The 22332-nt window shown below is 37.9% G+C and overlaps 3 protein-coding genes and 1 non-coding gene across 5 annotated transcripts; all 4 read left to right on the top strand.

The window, feature by feature from the left end:
- The first annotated feature begins 277 nt into the window (after nt 1-277).
- ldlra (low density lipoprotein receptor a) lies at nt 278-10050 on the top strand. The gene is made up of 18 exons (XM_056752487.1): nt 278-517; nt 2693-2815; nt 3177-3299; nt 3382-3759; nt 3938-4060; nt 4141-4263; nt 4344-4463; nt 4685-4810; nt 4895-5066; nt 6086-6313; nt 6392-6510; nt 6618-6757; nt 6842-6983; nt 7231-7374; nt 7502-7672; nt 8033-8110; nt 8192-8355; nt 8500-10050. Exons 1-18 carry the CDS (start codon nt 460-462, stop codon nt 8530-8532), a joined length of 2565 nt encoding a protein of 854 aa, XP_056608465.1. The 5' UTR covers nt 278-459; the 3' UTR covers nt 8533-10050.
- A 3301-nt stretch (nt 10051-13351) lies between these two features.
- On the top strand, nt 13352-19353 carry kri1 (KRI1 homolog). Of its 2 annotated transcripts, XM_056753842.1 has the most exons (19): nt 13353-13568; nt 13942-14018; nt 14108-14213; nt 14310-14412; nt 14518-14575; nt 14678-14727; nt 14822-14912; nt 15056-15133; nt 15694-15797; nt 15908-16040; nt 16125-16220; nt 16388-16558; nt 16712-16784; nt 16860-16972; nt 17130-17301; nt 17583-17713; nt 18061-18125; nt 18212-18307; nt 18486-19353. In XM_056753842.1, exons 1-19 carry the CDS (start codon nt 13493-13495, stop codon nt 18967-18969), a joined length of 2277 nt encoding a protein of 758 aa, XP_056609820.1. In that variant the 5' UTR covers nt 13353-13492; the 3' UTR covers nt 18970-19353. The 2 variants fall into 2 exon arrangements, with proteins under 2 accessions (XP_056609821.1, XP_056609820.1); XM_056753843.1 differs by lacking the exons at nt 18212-18307; nt 18486-19353 and having other exon boundaries at nt 13352-13568; nt 17814-18120.
- On the top strand, nt 17798-17896 carry LOC130427026 (Z30 small nucleolar RNA). The gene has a single exon (XR_008907273.1). It is a non-coding gene; the product is annotated as a Z30 small nucleolar RNA (small nucleolar RNA).
- Nucleotides 19354-19673: 320 nt separating the features above from the next.
- spc24 (SPC24 component of NDC80 kinetochore complex) lies at nt 19674-22126 on the top strand. The gene is made up of 6 exons (XM_056753404.1): nt 19674-19750; nt 20249-20446; nt 20609-20753; nt 21009-21113; nt 21420-21496; nt 21579-22126. Exons 2-6 carry the CDS (start codon nt 20272-20274, stop codon nt 21683-21685), a joined length of 609 nt encoding a protein of 202 aa, XP_056609382.1. The 5' UTR covers nt 19674-19750; nt 20249-20271; the 3' UTR covers nt 21686-22126.
- Nucleotides 22127-22332: the final 206 nt, after the last annotated feature.

The raw sequence follows: 22332 nt of genomic DNA, 5'->3' as shown, positions 1-22332 counted from the left end.
TCCTTTTCTAACAACTCATACATGCACAGAAAGCTTATTTATTCAGCTTTCATATTATGTAAAAGCTCAATTTCTAAAAATTGACCCATAAAACTGGTTTTGTTGTCCAGGGTCACATATGTTCCTGGAAAAGAGGCGGAATGTTTGAGGTTGGGTGGCGCGGGGTTTGGCCACAACCCCTGATTGTGAAAACCTAAAATCACACCACCGGGCCCCGCCCCCTTGTCCGCAAACCACGCCCACTCTAAGAACCCATTCAAATTAGTACGATTGAACCACAACACATGTACCTGCGTTGATCACTTTTACAAGTTCATATTCTCCCGCAGCGTCGAAAAAGCGGTGTTCTCTTGTTTGAGTAAAACTATTTATTTTAAATAATTCGTAATTGACACCTACTGTACCTACACAGCAAACAAAGAAACGAGGGGAGGGTTTTTGACAGGTTACTGTAACACTATGGACATCTCGTTGATGTTGCTGCTTACTGTTACTTTGTTTTGTCCGGCTCGATCGGGTGAGTAAGCAACAGATTATTTCCGCTTTTCTGGAGTTTTAATTGATTGTTGGTGGTCTTTTATGCTTTATTCATCGAAGCATTTATTCATTTTGCATATACTGTGCATTTACATAAATATTAATTTGTGTTTATAGTATGCATATGGCCTTTATTCAGAATGTATGTGTAAGTTACTTCAAAAGCAATTTAAAAGTCGATCAGTGGCTGTTTTTGTGAATATTGAACAGAAGTTTAGTATTTAACCTATATATATATATATATATATATATATATATATATATATATAGCCATATATATATAAATAATTAATCTATAAAATGTTTTATAATCATTACATTTTATAGATTAATTATTTTTTAGTAGATTTTTTTATATCGATAGAATATGACAATGTTTTGCGTGTTAATGTACTTTTATTCTATTTTATTCTAGTCGAATACAATGCGCTTTCTGGTCACTTTGGACGTGCATAAGAGGACAAAAAAAAGTGCCTTCTTAAAACTTGAAATAATATTTAAGGCTAACTTTAATGACTCCCAAACGTCAAAAAATATGTTCAATGCTGACATTGTCTCCCACTGAATGCAAACAATATTCCATCATCCATTTCTGTTTGATAGGACAAGCCAACCCAAGCAAAGCCACAGTTTACATACCATTGCTTGTAACCCACATATACTGTTCATGTCTCCGCCCTCGTGAAACATTCCACTATGTTCAAACACATGCTTTTCCTGGAAGTGGTAAATCATTTGAAGTCTATGATGTCAGATGGACAGTTGTGTAGATTCATGGCATGACCAGAAAAAAATCCCATATGTCTTTACAGAAAATAAGTTAGAGACAGAAGGGTTTAAAGGGCACGCATTTGCTATGGCCATGTTGTTTGGACTTGAACTTGGTTACTGGAGTGATGGGAATGAGTTATGATGGTGAGCTGAGAAATGTGCTGTTTGGGGGGGATGTAGATCTTATGTAGGGTTCATTATGTAGTAGATAATCAGTTATGATGGTTTTATCTGATGTTATTAAACTCACTGTATATATACATTCTCTGTATTCTCTAAGTCTTCCAACTGTGCACTTCTTAAGCTTATATTACCTTCAGTTTGTGGTGCGTTGTTCATGCTTCATTTTTGCCATGACGGTAATGAAAGGCAAACAAATTAAGGAGAACCTGATGTTCCAGATTTCAGGAATTTTTACTGATATACCCGATGAATTTTACTATCATCCTGTGCTTTGACAATCCTGAATATGTTTATGGCATCAACTCTTGAAATCATTAGATGTAGCCATGAAGAGGGAAACATAGTCATGTTGCTGCTCAGATGGGCCGTAGATAGCTGTCAACGGCAACAATACATTTTGCTTGGGAGAGATGATTAATGACTTCAACCTAAGGTCATTATGATCAAGACAAGTTAGACCTGAAACAGGTTTGTCTTGCCATTCTCACAAGACCGGTCTGTGTGTCTCTGAAATGTTATGCCGTGTAAAAAAACCTGATATACTGCAATTTAATTCTGTGCATCAATTTGCTTGGAAGCCATAAACAGTGTGATGAAATAAAAGATGTGTTGCACTCATTTTGCCACGGTCTCTGTGAATTATCTGCTTGTGGCTTAGTGCTTTGCTGAACTATTTAAACAAGTTGTTGGTCGCACAGATAGAAGCAGGTGACCCAGATGTATTGACCATGACCTGAGGGAGTCAAAAAAATCCTGCTCCCCTCACAAACTTTGAATCCATGCAAAGGGAGGTTATGTGACTGTAAATAGCTGTTGAATAGCAGATTCATGCATTTCTTTGCATTGTCAAGAATCCTGTTTCTACATGGTAGTGATATTTCTGGGTGGTCAGGTCTCTCAGTAAAACAGAAGACTAGAACAGCCTCTGCTACTCAAACCCTGAACACTGGCCTGAGATTATAACAGAAAAACACGACTAACATGATGTCTATACTTCTAGTCGTATGTAGTCAGTCAAATTTTTTTAGAAGACGACACAGTAAGGTCGACTGTCTGCATGTCTTCATAGAGCATGCACCTTCTTCTTTTATTAAAATATTTAACTTATTTGGATATTTATTCAAGTTTACTTGTTATTAATAATTAGTTTATTTGTATTAATATACTGTCAGCTGATACATTTCATATCTTTGATTGACAGATTTGGTGACCTGTGATGCAAGGCAGTATCAGTGTGGCAATGGAAAATGCATCACGACGCGATGGATCTGTGATGAAACGGATGACTGCGGCGACGGCACGGACGAGCTTCCCGCTGCCTGCTGTAAGTGTAAAACCTTAAACGATCACCATAAAACAAGTCTGTCAACATTTATTCACCCTCATGTCTTTCCAAACCTGTACGACTTGTTTAGATGATACACAATAGATTATATTTTGAGAAATGTCTTAATGGTTCTGTGTCTATGTAATGGAAGTCAATAGAGGCCAATGTTGCTTGGTTACTAACGTTCTCCAAAATATCTTCTTTGGTGTTATGCAGAAGAAAGAAAGTCATGCAAGTTTGGAATGATGTGAGGGTGAATAACTGATGATTGAATTTTAAGTAGGTAAAGTGGGAATAAGTTTTATTCACCCATCAGTTAATTCATTCATTAACACGCCTTTTGGTTTTGGTCTCTCAGTGGCCAAGACGTGCAGACCGTCTGAATTCAGCTGTGTTGGGCGACTCAACCAGTGTATCCCTAGGACCTGGAGGTGTGATGGCAAAAAAGACTGTGAGAACGGTGCGGATGAGGATGGCTGTGGTAAGTAAATGTCTTTGGTTAATCCATAAATCGAATGCTGATGCATCTCCTCTGTAACGTTTTTATTCATGTTTTTCGGCAGCACCTCGGCAGTGTTTGAATGGTGAATTCCGCTGTAGCAGCGGTCAGTGTGTGTCAAAGGCATTCGTGTGTGATGAGGAGGCAGACTGTGATGACGGTACTGATGAAGTCTCCTGTCCGCCTATCACCTGTGGCTCCAGCTCCTTCAGATGTGGCAACTCTCAATGCGTGCCTCGGCTGTGGGTCTGCGACGGAGACACAGACTGTTCCGACGGCGCGGACGAATCGCCCCAGAAATGTGGTTCAAGTCCGTCAACGGCTCCCCAAAATCACTGCTCCTCTATGGAATTCCAATGTGACGATGGGGAATGCATACACAAAAGTTGGAAATGTGATGGGGGAGAAGATTGTTTGGATCGGTCTGACGAAAAAAACTGCTGTGAGGATTAAAATATGCTTTGTTGCTAACAAAACAAGAGTACAAATTGAAATTATGTGTTGCATGAAAGTACACACACACGTTTGGTTTGATTCAAACTAAAACTTAGAAATGCTGTGGTGTTGAAGCACATTTCCTCAAGGCATAATTCTACCCATTCCTTTTCCAATATGAACAGCCTTGCCCAAATGCCGACCGGATGAGTTCCAATGCGGTGATGGCTCTTGTATCCACGGCAGCCGTCAATGCAACCAAGTGTACGACTGCATAGATTTAAGTGATGAGCTGGGCTGCGTTAACGGTAAACTTTATCCCATGACCTTCAGACATTTCAAACGTCACACATTTCGTGCTTTGCTTATGTCTTTTTTCATTCTTCAGCAACCTATTGTGAAGCCCCTCACAAGTTCAAGTGCCGCAGTGGTGAATGTATTTCCATGGAAAAGGTTTGCAACAGGCAACGTGACTGTAGGGATTGGTCCGATGAGCCGCTACGAGAGTGTGGTAAGTAAGAATGACATTTAGCATTGTAAGCTGCTTCTTTTTGCAGATCTGAATCTTGTACTTCATATTCAAACCCACAGAATCGAATGAGTGTCTGTACAACAACGGAGGCTGCTCTCACATCTGTAACGACTTGAAGATCGGTTATGAGTGCCTTTGTCCCGCCGGCTACCGTCTGGTGGAAAAGAGACGGTGTGAAGGTAAGACACTCCAACCAGTTTCCTTTACCGTAGGTGGTTGATGGGGTAAGAAACCTGATAAACGGCATTGGTGCAAATCTAAATCAAATAATTATTGCAGCTAGATTTCAAACTTGTTTGCGTTTCTGTGCTGGGAATGACTCTCTGGCATGAGTCAGATCAGAGTTTGTCCAGTAAGTTCATGTTATCTGAGCAGTTTTATTTTTAATTTCTTCATGCAGATATTGATGAGTGTGAAAACCAGGAAACCTGCAGTCAAGTCTGTGTCAATCAGGTGGGCAGTTACAAGTGCGAGTGTGAGGACGGCTACCAGATCGATCCTGCCAGCAAGGCCTGCAAAGCTATTGGTGCGGTTTTCAAATTGCATATGGTGCTTACCATTAATACCTGCAAAATGTGCAATACCTTGATACCTCCTCACGGTTCTACAGGAACCATCGCATACCTGTTTTTCACCAATCGTCACGAGGTGAGGAAGATGTCTCTGGATCGCAGCGAGTATGTGCGTGCTATTCCCCGACTTAAGAATGCTGTGGCGCTGGATATGAATGTTGCTTCCAGAGAGATCTACTGGTCGGATTTATCCCTGAAGAAGATCTACAGGTAAAGGCTAGAATCATTACGATGGCTGGCAAAACCTGGTTTGTTGGGAAATACTTATAAGCTAAACCTGCTAAAATACTTATGTTGTTTCGAGCCACCATTGGGTAAAATATGGACAAATCCAACAGCTAGGTGTCAGGAATGGTGAACAGAACCCAAGTGCAGGCAGTTGAAGGGTTAACAAAAAGACTTTATTTAAAGAGAAACACAAAAACCTGCGAAGGGGAAAACACAGTAAAAATCAAACCAAGAAAACAAACCAAAAACTTCCCGCAAGGGTAACAAATAAGTTCCAAGAATAATCCAAATAATAAGTCCAGAAACAACAGGGCAGGGTTAACAGGAACAGGAGAATCCAAAACCACCAGGGAGGGTAACGCAAGGCGAGACAAGATACGACAAGACAATAACGACATCCAGGACTGGGAATAAACGAGACTAATAAAGGAGAAAACTAATGAGAGATAATAGGACAGGGACGGTGACAGGCAGGTGACAAGACTAAACATTAACGGAGACTGGCGGGAAGGTAATGGGACAGGTGAGGGAGATGAAATGCTGATGGAACACTAACGGAGAAACAAGGGGGCGGAGCTAAACGAAAGACAGGAGGACACTCGGTGAAATGTCAAAACATACCGACAAGTGTCTCAACGCAAGTCATAACACACACACAAGACATGGTACTGTCACGACCCTGAGCACAAGGCTCGAAACTCAGGACAGTAAGGACAGGATCCTGAGACTAGCTTTACATTAACCTAGACAAAGTTGTTTCAAGCCTTGGCTGGGTCAACTATGGGCTTTTTTTAGGTTTATGTAAACCAGCAGTTGAGTTTGTCCATATTTTACCCAACACTGACTTGAAACAACCAAGGACTTTCAAACTTTGGATAGTTTAGGAAGGATGTTCAATCCAGTTTTGATACTTGAGCCTCTGAGGATCATATCAAACTCTTCAGACCACATGTTCATCAACAGATCAGTGCCCTGCTTGACTTAATGTCTTTCTTTCCTAGAGCACCAATGGATTCTGCAGGTAACAGCTCTCAACACAGTATTGTGATCAACAGTGGCTTGGATGCACCCGAAGGTCTCGCCATCGACTGGATCCATGGAACAATCTATTGGACAGATAGCATCCAAGGCGCCATCTCAGTGGCGACCGTGGATGGAAACAGACGCAAGACACTTTTCAAAGAAAACCTGGCCAAGCCACGTGCTATAGTGGTGGACCCTATGAAAAAGTAAGTTTCAACTTAGTCCTGTCTAAAATGTAGAAGCGTAGTTGTATAATGTATTAAATGCCCTCTTATGTGTTGTAGCTTCATGTACTGGACTGATTGGGGTACGCCGGCCAAGATTGAAAGAGGTGGTCTTAATGGAGGCGATCGTACCGCCCTGGTTACAGATAACATTGTCTGGCCAAACGGAATCACCCTTGGTACGAATTTGTTTATTTTTGTAAAACTTCTGCACCGATCGAAAGTGTCCAGAACATTTGATAAGTACTTTGGCCTGACCCAAATTGATAACCTCTTCCGTGTCCAGACCTGCTGAACCAGCGTCTGTACTGGGTGGACTCCAAACTACACACACTCTCCAGTATCAGCGTGCAAGGAGGTGGTCGACGTACTCTAATCATAGACCAAGACAATCTGGCTCACCCTTTGGGTCTCACCGTTTTTGAGGTAAAAGTTGTGGACATGTGGATATTTAGGATGTGGCTGGTGTTTTAAAATGCTTACTGAAGAATACTCGACCTTCGTCTTTAGGAGAAAGTGTTCTGGACCGATGTGAGCAACAATGCAATTCTGAGTGCAAATCGCGTGACGGGAAGAGACATTACAAGAGTAGCAGAACATCTGTCGTCTCCAGAAGATATCGTGTTGTACCATAACCTCAAACAACCTGGTGGTATGTTTACATTTTATTCATTTGTGCATTCAACATTTTTATCCAAATGGACTGCTGTTCACAGCGACTGTTATTGAGATATAAGTATTTATAATTCAATAATTCCTATATATTGTGAGGCCCTATAACTATCCTTATATCTATCGTATCACATTATAAGTTAAGGTTAGTTACCACACAAAATGCCACACAGCAATGTAGTCTCATGCGAAGTCCTCAAATCGTGTCATTCGTACTGTCTATCCAGGAATAAACGGGTGCAGGATCAACAACGGAGGCTGTGAGTTCCTCTGCCTGGCCGCCCCTCAGATCAACAGATTTTCACCCAGGTACACTTGTGCCTGTCCGGACCACATGATGCTGGGCAGAGACATGAGAAAATGTGTTCCAGGCAAGTGTCAATAGCCAAATATTCAGTATTTGGTCGAACTAAGATCAGCTTTGACAGACGTTTATTATTTAGCAAACAATACATCTTACTTCCTGCCAATTTCTATGCCTTCTTTTACTTTGAACAGCTGTGATTACACCAGCAACGCCCCTCAGCCCTAAAATGAGTACAACTAGTCATCCACAAGAACCATCGCAGACGTCCCTAAAACCTGCTGGTCCTTTTACTACCCGTTTACAACCTGCCGCCACCAAACCCTCCCAAATCAGCACTCAACATCCATCATCTACCCAGACAGGTAAAGTATATGTCCATTCGGGTTAACCGCACCACCATGTGTTAATTTTTTTAACACAGACAACTGAAATTGTGGTTTTGTAATCCATTAAAACAATCAAAAAAATAAACAGTCCCTCACGTAGAAAAATTTCGAGACGTCACCGAAAATGTCTTCTTTCTGTGTTTGCCTGCTTTTTGGAAATGATTAGGTTTTAATTAAAGATGCACTGATTCTAAATTTATCCACAGACACCAGTAGCCGAGTATGCAGAGAGACAGATATTCTGAAGATTAAATTAGTATTACTTAACTTTCTGAATGATATTGAAACACATTTTGTTTTATTATACATTTTCAATAAATGTTTATTTCTTTTCAGATGAACACTCTGGTGATGTAAAAGCTGTCACAAAAACGACTCCCACTCCGATGGTTCTGTATATTGTGTTAATTCTCGGTGAGCGCTTCAAACCTAACATTTATAAACCTGTCTTTTATTTTCAGCCCTATTCTAATCTGAACATTTATATATCCTTAGTTCTCCTCTGTTTGGCTGCATTTGGTGGTGTGTTGTTCTGGAGAAAGTGGCGACAGAAAAATACCAACAGCATCCATTTTGACAACCCCGTTTATCAAAAGACCACTGAGGACAAGGTGCATTTATGCAGGAACCGTAGTTCTGATGGCTACTTTCAGCCTCAGGTAAGATGTTAGGAATACTTTAAAATATACATTGACTACACAACATAATTTGACTCAGATGAAAACATTAGTTTGGCGTCTGGCACACACGTTAATTGCTCATTGTGTAAAAGATGTAATTATAATGGTTTATCTCTCCTACAGCAGCAGTCTGTGAGCCTTGACGATGAAATCTGATGACAGTGAGGTCCATGCTGACTCTGTTTCAAGAAAGGCCATAATTAATGTCTTCGCCATGCTTTGTGGTCAAAACAAACATTTGAGGAACAATGGAGATGCTGCAAAAGGAGGTTTTTGAAGCAAAAAAATCCAGGACTCCAACTTTAAATCAAAGATAAAACAAAGAAACCTCAAACAACAACAACCTCAGTTTAGCACTTCCCTAATATGAATTATAAAAAATGAGATTATACATGTTTATATATGATAAATTTTTTAACAGCACTTAAGAATCAAGGTTTCTTTTCACGAGGTATATATAAGTTATTGTGGAAGCTGTTTTGTATTGCTATATTTTACAGGGATACGTTTGAAGTTACGGCAAGATATGAAATAAAATTTAAATGAATACATTCAATTTTATTTTAACGCATTTATCATATTGCGTTAAAGATTTTTCATATAGGCTACTGTATTTTGATTTTTGCATGATGCATATTGTTAATGCAATATGTGAATATAATATGGCACTTATTTTGAAAAACACTAACAAATTCTGAACTTTATGTCAGTATTTATATTCTTAAAAAGATCTTGTTTACAGAATAATCTAATTCAAATTGATGATAGCATTTTGATTTCATGAATTACACATTTTGCCTGACAAAATCTCCCCCCAAAGATTTTTTTGTCCATCATTAAGGTAAAAATGATTTCCTATTTTCATAATGTTTATTTTCAGCAAGTTTTTGAACATGCAGAAGAACTTTAAATCTATCCACCAGATCAGTTTTCTCATCACTTTTAAAAAGTTCTTCTCAATCACAAAGGAACACTTATAATACTTTACCGTGATTCTATTGTAGTAATACAATGTCTAGTGACTTCGGTTTTAAAGGTAATGTGAGATATTCCTTGTAAATAATCCATTCAGGGACTTTTATATTACAAGTATGGCAGTTTTCAGATATGTTAAGGCATTTGTTTTGTTTTCATGGCAAAAATCATCCATGGTTTTGATAAAGTACCACAGTTGAGTTATGATTGTGACAGTAAACCGACTGTCACAGGAGTTGCACTTGTGGTTATGTCCTGTAATTATTTGTTTTGCCGTCGTTCAATAGATCAGATCATCAATAAGGTACCCTTTAATGGCCAATTGTTTTACACCCTCCATATGAAAGTGTAAATATTGTATTCATGTTTGTAAATATGTTTATTGTTGCATATCGAATTTGTATTTTTTTAAGTATCCGGTATTGTATATAAAGAAATGTTTTTATTTATTTTGAGAATCCAAATCTGTGGTCGATAATTGCCTTCCGTTTCTGTGTACAATGCCTAATTTTGTTTGTATGCTAACCGTTTAGCATAAAATGCATATGTTTTCTGTACATTTTAAGTAATTGATGTAGTTTAAAAAATGATTCATGTTTGGATTTGTATAGTACTGATGTATTTCCTGTTAAAGCAATCGAAAAAATCTTTGAACTGTGAATGATTTTTTTACCTGAAATAATAATGAGAATACTTTTACTTCGATGTGATGTTGTCATTTTGCCTTGGCTCACATATCAGTGACTTTCTTGGGCAGCAAAATCAATCGAAAAGTGTTTGAACCTACAAAAAGTAAACCACTAACAAGGATTTTCTGAATTTCTGTGCCTTCATGTGAGGTGCTGCTTAAATAAAACATTCAGGCCTACCCGAGCTTCCCTTTGAGCACATGAGCAGATCAAAAAATCTATACAACTCCTTTCAGAAAGATCTGCCGAAAATAAGCTTCCATATGGAGCACATGGGGCCCACGTTAAAAAGCATTTCAGCAAAATACCTCACAGAGGCGGCTTAAAATGTAAACCATAAGACCATAAGAGTCCAACTTGTGACTGAACTCTTAAATAAGACCCCCTTCCCGTTAGAGATGGGAGGGATTTGGGTCGGTGTAGTGTAGCCAGTAGAATGATAACAAAGAAAAGGGATTTCCTGGAAAGTTACTTCTAGGAAAAGTTCCACATCGCACAGTAACCACATCTCTCTTTTTAAAAAAAACTCGCCCCAAGAGATGACATCGACATCCTGTAGAAAATAGGCCATGGATTAACGGGGGCCAATGAGAAGGGGTTCTGGGGGGCCTCCTATACATGTTTTTGACTAAGACCCGCTGCCTCCAACACATTTCATGGTCACTCACGTTTCTGGCAGTTCCGACAGAAGAGATTTCTAAGTACGTGCGGTGATCTGTTTTACAGGCGAAGTTCAAGGCTAGTGAAGTGTAGATTTTTAATTACCATAATCCTTCAGAGTTATTACTGTTTTCTCCATAAATACAAGTAGCCTACATTTGTTTTGTTTTTGTTATGTTTCTGAAAGTTCTAACTAACACCCTTATCCTTAATCAAACCTTAAGTGTGAACTATCACTAATTCAAAAGAAAAGCCTTACACACACAGCCATAAAGTCATAAACCTATGACTTGTTTCAAGACCGACAAGGATGTTGATTCATAAACATGTCCAGCTGAAATTTATGGATTCTTATCTACCTGTTAACACTGTGATATATTGCCGCATCATACGATTTTCATTTAATAAGCATTTCTAGATGTGTTGTGGTCATTCCAGTGTTTGTTGAATTTCCAAAAAATCTGACCTCAGGAGTGACAAAGTCATCCAAGAGCAATGTGAAAGACTGACAGGATGACAAGACACATGACAACTGTAATAAAAATCGAGGTTATCACATAAAAACATAATTTTGTATCTTTTCCTAGAAATATATTATATTACATTATATTTTAAATTAAAATATATTCCTGTTGTATTGCTTAAAAGTGAATATGAAGTTTCTTTCTTTGCAGTATTTGAGATCTGAAAAATTACAGAGCTTCTTTTCTTTTCACCTGTTTCCCCAGTTTTCATTTTCTGCAAATAGAAACAATTTAAATTTAGGAGAAAAATAAATTGTGCTGAAATAGTGGGTTTATAACACCTTGTCCTATTAAGCGAATTGGTAGTTTAACTGAATGAAAAAATATCATTTTATCTAAACACGTAGCAAATTGAGAAAAAAAGTTTCGAATTTTGGGACCTGTTTTTGTTTTTATTTCATTATTTGTGTCACAGTATCCTTTAGCACAGTGTGTCCGGAACGCCTTCATTTCTAGAAAACTCCCACAAAAAAATCTCATGTTCTGACATCACTACTGTTGAACCTTTGATCACAGACCCTGGACACTGGGTTTATTTGCTCTGTGATTTGTTTTTGACAACTGTCCTCTTTTGTCGGTTTTGTCTTGTCCTTTTCTGAAAACAATTATATCTGTTGCAATATGTTCTTAGGGTTTTCTAATGTTTTTCCAATAAACTAACATGATCAATGACGATTAATAGAACATCCTATAGACAACTAATAGACATCAAGGATTCCCTGAATTTCCCAAACTTGTCATTGTTAATGCATTTGTCATGATACGTGACGACTGATACAGAGATAGGGCCAGAAAGTGAAATTCCCGGTGATAGGCAAATGTCAAGATTCTGTTAAAATCCAATAAACTGTTGAGACCTGCGGTACACGCAAAAATGACTTTATGATTATGAACCTCTCCACTATAACTACAGGTGTAAAGAAAAGAGTTCAGTGCCTGTTCAACACTAAACCCTGCAGAAAAACATCAATCCCTATACCTGAACATTGATCTTTTCTTATGTCGGTTGTGTACTTTGGGACTCTGCCATGCCTATATATCGAAAAGAAATTATTTACCTTTCTCTGTAACAGTCAGGGCAACATGTGGGAGAAAACAGTAAGGCACCTGGACATATATGACCTAGATATGTTAGCACAGTTGTTTTGTCTTAAATGTCTCTTTAACACAAGCATTTACATTCATGACACCTTTAAAGCAAAGTGACCTGCTGGAAGGTTAATTTAGTGTATATTGAACCCTTGTTAGGTGACACGTTTAAGTGCCTCGGCTTTGTTGTTTCATATCTGCAGGTGTCAGATAACATAAGAAAACAAATAAGGCCACAGCTGTTACAATAAGAACTGAACAACTGCAAATATTTCAATGACCACAATTGGTGGTGTTGACTCACCTATGAAATGTTGAAAATGTTAAAGAATGACTTACATTTCTGTCTATTCTTCACACACAACTATTGTGTATTGTCCAGAAGACTTTAAATACACTGTAAAAGATATAAACACTACTTTTATCATAGGCTACCTCATGTTTCATATAAGGCCCCCTTCCCCCCGCATTTTCAGTGCGTTCGGTAGTTTAGTCTGACGTCACGCACCACCATATAAGGAAGTTTATATTCTGTTTCCGGGTTCAAACGCTCAATAAGATGCTATAGGCAAACAACAAAAAATGCTAATGTACTCTCATGGAGAGCTGTACAACTATCGGGAAACTGCGATTCTAACCTTTATCTTCGTAACGAAATCTCAGATGCCCATAAACGGGAATAGAGATATTGATAATGACATCGTTATTAGTTGTTGATTATATACTCCCCTCTAGTGGCCGGAAGTAAGCTGTTTTTACTTGCTAGAATAAATTAAATAAATGTGTGTAAATAATTTTTATATTTTTGTATTGTATGTAACATCTAAAATATGATTTTGTAATACCTTTTAATTGAATAAAAAATAAAATAAAAAGTACATCCTACCGGACCGAAGACACGTGAGCCAAAGACCCTTAAATCTAGATAGAAAACAATGCACGAATTCCAAATTATTCCGCGAAAAAACACTTAATTTTATCTTCATGGTAGAAAAAATATATTTTGTTCGAACGCACGATTGAACGCTGAACTCTGATGACGTTGCGGGTCACAGGTCACGTGTCCATGCTGCACGGCGGAACAACACGAGCAGCATGAGGTTTTGAATCATTTCGATCGTGAGATGATATTCTGATCGCAAATCAAACAATAGTTTATAAGTAACACGTTACACGATCATGGCGGATCTGAAGATCAACAAGAGCTTCGCAGAGCATTATGATAAATATCGGAGAAAGGAGGAACTGCAGAAACGTGAGTTATGAGAAGTTCAAACACGTTCTTCTCACGTCACTCTGTAATATGAATGTTCTGGTGTTAAATATCTGCTTTGAGTGTATGTTATAGGACTAACTAGTAACAACAGCTCCTTAAAAAAAACAGACATTTTAATGAGAATTATGTTGGTTTTAATGAAAACTATAATGGTCTCTGTGAATCTCCTGTTGAGGTTTATTGTTGGGGTGTTATCTAGTTGACACCCAAAACACAACACATAAGAGATTTTGTAATGTATTTAATGATAAACAGCTTTAGGTTCATAATGGTATTTATATAAACAAACAAAGCATAGTTGTTAGATTATTTCCTGAGATCTTTGAGTCCGAATGTTTGCTGAATCTTCTAGTGAAGGACCGATTTGGGGACGAGGATGAGCAGAATTCATCAGACTCCTCTGATTCTGACACAGATGAGAGTGTAGTGGTAAGATAACATTTACCTGCCTGACACAAATCTCCCTTTATTAACATGTTCACAAGGACTTTATAACTCTCTCATAACTAATTGTGTAGGATCTGGACCCAAAGCTTGACAGGGATTTCTACAGAACCCTCTCGCTATTGAAGAAAAAGGATCCAAAGATCTATCAGGAAGATGCCTTGTTCTATTCGGAGGAATGTATGTAGCTTGTTGATGTGATATAATAATGACAGTGATGATAATATACAGTATGGTTCTGTAACAAGCTAATAATACAAGACTGTCTTCGAAAAGCATCTGAATCAGGCGGTGCAGAAAAGCCATCCACTTCGAAAAAGTCAGAGAAGCCCATGTTCTTGAAGGACTATGAGAGGAAGATCATACTGGAGAGAGGAGGGTAAGAAATTTGAACCGCGGGGATCTTGTAATAATTAGCATTTAGATTATGTTTAGTTTTTGCTCGTTTTGTGTGTATAATTCAATTCAATGTCATTTATTTTAGAAAATACGATGACGATGAGGATGACAGCGATGGAGAAGGTTCCAAACAGATGCGGGAGGTATTTGCTTCAAATCTATGATATGATTGGTTCAGTATAACATGACATCAAAATACTTTGCACTCCATGGCAACCACTCTAAATAATGTGTTTGTCTTGCAGAGAGCTGCATCTCCGACCTACATCCAGGAACAGAAGGAGCTAAGGAAGAGGTGAGAATTTGAATGATGAATATGCTTCATATATGTCATAGCTTATCATGAACATTTTAAAGAGTGTGTTTAACTTGATTTTGCAATCTGGCAGCTTCCGAAAGTTTCTTCATGGCAGTGACGATGAGGGCAGCGATAAAGACGAAGAGCTGCTGAGACGAAGAACCAAAACACAAGTGGAGAAGGTTCTGAGATTAAAATGCTCTAACACGAAAGCACTAGATTTGAAGTTTCAGTTGTGTTCCATAAATGTGTGAAATAAAACAATGATAATAGCAGACTTCTAACCATATACCTTTATCTTTGTGCCTCTTTTTCCATGCATAAGGACAAAGAAGAGGCTGACTATGTGGAATGGCTGAAGGGTCAATCAGAGGTGGAGGAAAAGGAGGAAGTTGTGGACATGGTCAGTGGTTCAATACATATTTAAAGCGACACAAACATAAAAATGATGTCATTATTTACTCACCCTATATTTGTTTCTAATATATTTATTTATCCGATGAACACAGAGAAAGATATTTGGAAGAATGCTTGTAGCCAAACCGTTCTTGGACACCTTTTGGACAACCATAGTAGAAAAAAATGATGCTTCTAGTCAAAAATGCCTCGGAGCTGTTTTATCTCTAAATGCTTCAAAATATCTTCTTTTGTATTTAACAGAACAAAGATATTTATAAAGCAATTTTTCCTAGTAGTCAATTGTGTCAAAGAACGACAAGGTAACAAGCATTATTCCAAATATTTTTCTCTGTGTTCATCAGAAAGAATAAATGTATACAGATTTGGAAACTTTAGGGTAAGTAAATGAACTGTCCCTTTAAACTAGTTGGGAATCATGTATTTTGGGTAGACAGTGAATTATGCTATTTTGACAAAAACAATGCTGAGATTGACCAATCAAAAATTAATTTAAAATGCTGTGCTTTTTTCTACTTGGCTGCTTGTGACGATATGTAAATCCAGAAATTCTTGCGGGATTACTGGAACAACCCTCAGCTGGATGAGAAAGAGACTTTCCTTCGAGACTACATGCTTAACAAAGGCTACCTGGAGGATGATGAGCGGAGGTTGTTTTTGATTTCTTTTGTAATATTTCAGTTTTTATATACCGAATTCAAGACGTGTATAATCATATGATCTCAATCGTCCATTTATTTGTAATGCGAATGATTTTCAGGATCCCCACCTATAATGAGGTGGTGCAGGAGGATGTGGATGACTCCGAGGGAGAGGGAGAGTTTTTTCTGAAGAAGCAGGAGGACTTTGAGAGGCACTATAACTTTCGATTTGAGGAGCCTGACGCTGAAAAGGTGAGAGAGAGAGAAAGCATGTGAACAAGTGTGAGGAAATTCACAGGAACGTGTTTGATTTGTCAGCTCTCTGCTCCTGCATAGATCAAGACATATCCTCGCAATATTGCCACCTCTGTCCGAAGCAAAGATGAGAAAAGAAAGAGGAACAGAGAAGAGGTGACCGAAAGGAAGAAAAAGGTAAATTAACTCTTTCTCAGTGCGGTTTAACAACAGTCGTGTTATGCCATCTAGAATGTCCTTGATTTTTTTAAAAAGGAGTTCATCTTAAGAGTAAACAAGAAAGCTAAGCAGTCCAAAAAATGTTAGGTCAAACTAAGCTCACATTTACCCTATACATCCTGTAGGAGAAAGAACAGAAACAGCAGCAGCTGAAGGAACTAAAGAACCTGAAGCGTGCGGAGATCATGGAGAAGCTGAAAACACTCCAGGAGCTGACAGGAAATGACCAGATGGCTTTCGATGAGGTCGACCTGGAGGGAGATTTTGACCCACAGAAGCACGACAAGCTCATGCAGGTTGGCCCGAAGTTGAAAGTATCCAACTAAGAATGGATTTTGATTGGCTGTCAAGGTTTTGTCGCTCATCTTATAAAAATGCTCACAAGATATCTTTCATCTGTATTGTTATGGTCAATTGAAATTCTCATTGTTCTCCATTTTCACATGCAGACGTTCTTTGACAATGAATACTACAATGAGGCTGAGGATGAGAAACCACAGTTTGTTGATGACGACGATGAAGGTAAGTCAGATAACATGTTATTGATGAAAAATTCTCCAAACATGTTTCAAAAGGTTTGTGATTTTTATAATGTAGGTAACTGGAACTGGGACACATGGATAGGAGAAAACGAAGAAGAGTCTGTTAAAAAGGAAGATTATGATGCAGAAGAAAGCCATGAGCCCAACTGTGAGGATCCAGATTTTATAGTAAGACCATTTTTGCTACCCCATAAAGCTCCATTGCAGACACAGAAACCTAACCTAAAAATGGTCATAATTCATTAAAACACTGGACTGGTATTTTCTAGTACCGAATTTAACTGTTTATAGATGTTTCCAGTCTAACCTGAAGTCTCTCTGACAGATGGATGATGACTATGACCCCAGTCAACAGCCATCGTCTAAGAAGAAGAGAAAAAAGGAGAGAGAGGAGAGAAAGAAAATGAGCAAAGCTGATGCTCCTCTCATGGGAAAAAATAGGAAGAAGTCTCATTTTGCGGAGATCATTTCCAATAACAAGCCGGTCTTTGATCCAAGTAAGTGCATCTGTTTGTCTGTGGTGTCACTCAGAATGAAATAATTTTAATGACCCTCATATTGCATCAAACTCATGATTTCTGTGGAATATAAAAGGAGGCTATACCATTATTTCTTATATCATTGTGTTTCCTGGAGCTTAGTGGTAAGAGCATTGCGTTAACAATGCATTGTCATGGGTTCGATCCTAGAATACTTTCAAACAAATGTACAGGATAATGCAATGTAAGTTGCTTTGCATAAAAGTGACTGTCAAATGCATAAATGTAAATGTTTCCAGTGGAGAAGACCTTTGAGCAGTATTTGGATGAGTACTATAAACTGGATTATGAGGACATCATTGATGATCTGCCGTGCAGGTTTCGCTACAGAGAGGTTGTGCCCAATGACTTCGGACTGACCACCAATGAGGTCAGAAACTCTGAGGAACTTTTTTTATAAATTGCTTTATGATGTGAGAAGTTATGTGAATGCATATTGATGGAGACGTCAACTCTGTGCTGATGAGCAGCGATTGTATCCGACCTGGTATTGCCGTTTCTCCGGGAACAGCTCTGACCAGGGTCTGAGGACAGTAATCTTCTCTCTGAGCAGATATGTATTCTATTAAAATACATTACTAATGTGAAACTATGTAAAGCCCTTGTTCCTGAGCTTTGAGATTTTGGAAAAATAACGACATATCTGCATTCAGTATCCATTGTCTGGAAGTACACTCATAGGAACACACATAGTTTCTCATCCAAATCTCTCGATAGATCCTGAGTGCCGAAGAAAGAGAGCTAAACAGCTGGTGCTCACTGAGAAAGACATGCATGTATAGGTAATAAATTACTTCTTTTCCATGTTTGTGCTTGACATGAATTAAAACTTTAACTTTTAATGTTCTGTTTTGTCCATGTTGCTCAGGGCTGAGACAGAGGAACTCCGTGAAGTGAATAACTTTAAGATCAAAGCAATGAATGCCAAAAAGAAAGAGCAAGTGTTTAAGTCACTATACAACGAGTAAGTGTTGCTTTAAACATCGCATTGACAACGCCTGGTGTGATTAACAAATGTCTTCTTTTTAAGTGATAAAAATTGTTTTTATTTGTCCTAACCAGCTGGAACATTTAGATTATTATTTCTGTGTCCCACTATTTTAGTGATTTGGGTCATTATTCTATTTCTTTTTATAAAACAGGAACACAGGTGAGGAGCCGACGGGGGGCAAAGTGAAGGTTGGTAAGAAGAGGGATCGCCTCATGAGGTCAGAGGAGAAGAAAAATCTCACAGAAGAAAAACCTGAAAGCGCTACTGCAGACGCTGTAGATCCAACAGAAGCCCAAAACATTATGGACGTGGTTGCCATGGATGAAGAAAAGGAGGACGAGAAGTTCCTAGTACCTAAGAAGAAGAGAGTGAAAGTGGAAAAATCTCCTACAGCGCAGCATGAAGACATGCCAACACAAAAGACTGAAAAACCTCAAGGATCCATAAAGAAAAGCAGACGCCCTGGTGGACGGCTTATTTCTAGGTCCTTGCTGAAGATGGGAGGCAGAGAGTTCAGTAGACAGAGACTCAGAGCATATGGGCTGAATCCAAAGAGGCTTCATTTTAGAGAGCTGTACAGAAGCAAGAGAATAGTGCGAGAAAAAAAGGAGAAGCAAGAGAAAAAGAGCAAATAGTGCTGCTGAAATGACCAGCATTTTCTCTCATCTGTATAATACGATTGATTTTGTCATATTGAAAGTTTGTTCATGAGGGACCAGTTATCATGGGGGGTTTTTTATGTACCCCTTGACAAAGTTTTAACAAGTTTTAGTTCAACAAACTTTTGTTTTGAGTGTTCGTGGTTCAGAATTAACGGTGTATCCTATTACTCAAACAAGAGTAAAGAAAAAAGAGTTGTTAAACATGACCCTTAACGTTCTTCATCTGTTCTCTTGATGTAGTGTCACGTGTAAAAAATAAAAATGGGTTCCTGTTGGGAAATCAGTACCATTGTACATTTTTACAGTTTGACTTATTGTTAAAAAAATATGTTAAATAAAGAATTTATAAGCCTCTGATTATGAAGATGATCATCTGTTATCATACGAAGAACCCATATCAAAAAGCATTCTCAACATAAATGAAATGAACTTCTTGTATTACACGTAGAGCATCAAACAAATCTGTTTTTCATGCTTTCACAATGAATTCGTGCCCTTTCCAATATGGCGACGGAGTATCTACACAAGGTGTCACGTATGTTGCCTGATCGTAAGTTTGAGTCGATTCAAAACAACGTAAAACAAACAAAGGTGTGCAATATATTTTATTTAGCATATGTAGTAACAAAATGTCTGTTAAAAATGCGGCAGTACTAGATTTATAGGTATCGAAGTTAATTTTTGTTCAGGCGGAGTTCGGAAAGCGCGCCAAACAATAGCCAGTTTGAAAACGTGAAGGCAGCGGCCGTGTCCGGTGAGTGTGTTTACATTGATAGTTATTGCTATAAGCCACAACATTACACATATTACTGTAAATTAGTTATTAAGCATGTTTTAAAGTTTAATGTGAGCTTACTAAGAGAGAATGTGCGTTTTTGTGCACTATTTTCTATTATTGGGATTACTGTTCTGTGTGTTGTTTATGCATCCTGGTTATGGTTGTTTTGGAAGTTATTATAATAGTTGAAAAACGCCATTGAGTGTTGTTTGTGTAGTTATGTATTGGACAAGTCAGTACATATTTTAAGAAGTGTCCCTGCTTTAAGGAAAGCTACAACTTTACGTTCTTCTTGACCTCTTAGATTTTGTAAAATGTTTTTTTTGTTGTAAAATACTGCAGCTAGGTTTTGTTAGTAATGGTTATTCCGAATCATATATCAATTGTCGCTTTAAATGTAAAGATATATTTGAAAAGGGTCACTGCATCACTTTCTAGTGTTCACCTTATTCTTCTGTATTTGTTTATTTTCAGACATAACTTTGGTAACTGCAGTCATGTCACAGAACGACACCTTGCACGACGATGACCTTGAGAAATCAGGGGAAGCCGTGATTGAGTTTATCAAGAGCAGTAAAGCGGAGAGTGTCCTGCGAGGAGCACGAGGGAATCTGCAGGAATTCTTTGACCATCACATCAAGACCAAGAAGACCACAATTGACATCTTAAATGGTATTGTTTCAATTTGTTTTAGTAAAAACTTGAGCATCTGTTTTACCGCGTTGTTGATTTACATTGTTTGACTGTGAAAATATTGAACCTGTTATGTTGTTTAAAAAAAAAAAGAGTAAGTAGCAGCAAACATCATGTTTCTATGTTATCCTCTCTTTGAAGATCTTGTGCATGCAGAGGAGGTGGTCGGCCAAAAACTGCTCGATTTAGAAGGACAGAAGACCCAGATGATGCTGGAGATTGAGAAAATAGAACAGGAAGTGCAGCGAAGCCTATCCAAAAGTCAGATACTGGATTCAGAGCAGGAGTATCCATCTATACTGTGTGTCAATACTACTGGCCATTTGCACTACTTGGTAACAATATTGTAAATGTCACGTGATTGTGAATTCCTTGTGCAACATTAATGTAAAGACAATGTTTTACCATGCAAAACAACCGCAGTTCTTTTACCAAAGCCTGTCCTGTGATTGACATTAAATTAACAGTTTTGTTATTAATAAGTCATTTTCTTGTAGCATGCGGTTGTTCTCTGTGGTTTTACCCTTGACTCAGATGGCAGGTTTTTACAAAGAGAGCTGGAAAGACTTCGAGATGCTGAGCAGGAGATTCAGACCCTGCAACAGGAAGTGGATGAGGACACAACAGAAGTCATTCCTTCAGCCATGTAAGGATTCAACTTGGTTTTGCTTTGTGAACGTATATGCTCTAATGACCACACATTCATTAATCATGTGAGCATATGTTTTTTTTTTGTAATCATGCATTTGTTGGTGTTTTGATTTTGGTTTTGTGAAGTCTGATTCATATAGGGTTAAGGTCAGGCTTTAGCGGCATGTCACCACAGTTGTTACCCAGTCGCTTACATACAACGTATTGTACAATATAACAACTACGTTACTTTGGTGCTTGATTATTTCCAGCCAATCATTTGCCAATTGATGTTTTTTTTTCTGCTCCTCTTGTGATTTAGATATGTTGCTCAGCTCTACTTTAAAGTTACCAAAATAAAGCTGGAGGTGGACACAGAGCCACATATACTGCGAGGAGGTAATCTTGTCACATGCTGATGATGAAGTGAGCGGATTTATGTTCTGTTACTGATATGAAATCTTTTTTTATCATTTAACAGTTCACTATGGTGGGGATGTGGCAGCCCCTATCAACATAGATTCATCCACCCGTTCTCCCTACGAGGTCAGCGATGAGCTGTGGAGCCTGGTTAATACTGAGTGGTAGACCTGGTACACACTAAAATATCACTTTTGCTCTTAAAATGTTTTTCTTTTTCAGTTGGATTTGTTTTTATGTATATATACATGTCTGTTGATAATTTTAATTCTATTAATAAATTTGACCCAGTTTTGGTTGTCATACCACAAGGTGTCACTATACATTCATATAGTTATTTTCACAGGCTCAGACAGCTTTTTGTAAATATTTTAAATTGATCTATTTGATTTAAGGCTATAGTTTCCACAGCTGAATAAATCTCTGGATGAATTTTAAATGTGAAATTACAGATATTACTGTACAGGATTGGTGGACGCATTATTATTAAATTGAATATTAAAAGTTATCCAGTGTTTTTAAAAAATACAATAGGGAACAATTCTTTCCATATTCCACATCTCAAAAATATTGGTTTTGGTTGAATTTTGCAATAAAGCATGTGACCAAAAAGCTTTTTGTTTCGATTTTGGTATGAATAGATATTTTTGTTTAATTTGATGTTTTTGTTTTACATGTTTGCTGGCTTGGATGAAAGTAATTTTAATCACTTAAATATCTAATTGAGTCAGTACTCCGTATTTAATTAACCGCTGTAAACTGTAAAAAATGACTCATTATGAGTGAAATAAATATAAATATGTGATGCCTTTTTA

This window comes from Triplophysa dalaica, chromosome 7, assembly GCF_015846415.1.
Source record: "Triplophysa dalaica isolate WHDGS20190420 chromosome 7, ASM1584641v1, whole genome shotgun sequence".
Lineage (NCBI taxonomy): Eukaryota > Metazoa > Chordata > Actinopteri > Cypriniformes > Nemacheilidae > Triplophysa > Triplophysa dalaica.
Note: the sequence above shows the minus strand (reverse complement) of the source record. Positions and strands in the feature narration are given on the sequence as shown.

Coding starts and splice junctions, on each gene's coding strand:
- ldlra (XM_056752487.1), top strand. CDS start 460: ATGGACATCTCGTTGATGTTGCTGCTTACTGTTACTTTGTTTTGTCCG. Junction 4,464..4,684: donor GGAAAAGAGACGGTGTGAAG/GTAAGACACTCC, acceptor TTCTTCATGCAG/ATATTGATGAGTGTGAAAAC. Junction 7,673..8,032: donor TCCATCATCTACCCAGACAG/GTAAAGTATATG, acceptor ATTTCTTTTCAG/ATGAACACTCTGGTGATGTA.
- kri1 (XM_056753842.1), top strand. CDS start 13,493: ATGGCGGATCTGAAGATCAACAAGAGCTTCGCAGAGCATTATGATAAA. Junction 16,559..16,711: donor AGCACGACAAGCTCATGCAG/GTTGGCCCGAAG, acceptor TTTCACATGCAG/ACGTTCTTTGACAATGAATA. Junction 17,302..17,582: donor CAAGCCGGTCTTTGATCCAA/GTAAGTGCATCT, acceptor AAATGTTTCCAG/TGGAGAAGACCTTTGAGCAG.
- spc24 (XM_056753404.1), top strand. CDS start 20,272: ATGTCACAGAACGACACCTTGCACGACGATGACCTTGAGAAATCAGGG. Junction 20,447..20,608: donor CACAATTGACATCTTAAATG/GTATTGTTTCAA, acceptor CTCTCTTTGAAG/ATCTTGTGCATGCAGAGGAG. Junction 21,114..21,419: donor GAAGTCATTCCTTCAGCCAT/GTAAGGATTCAA, acceptor CTTGTGATTTAG/ATATGTTGCTCAGCTCTACT.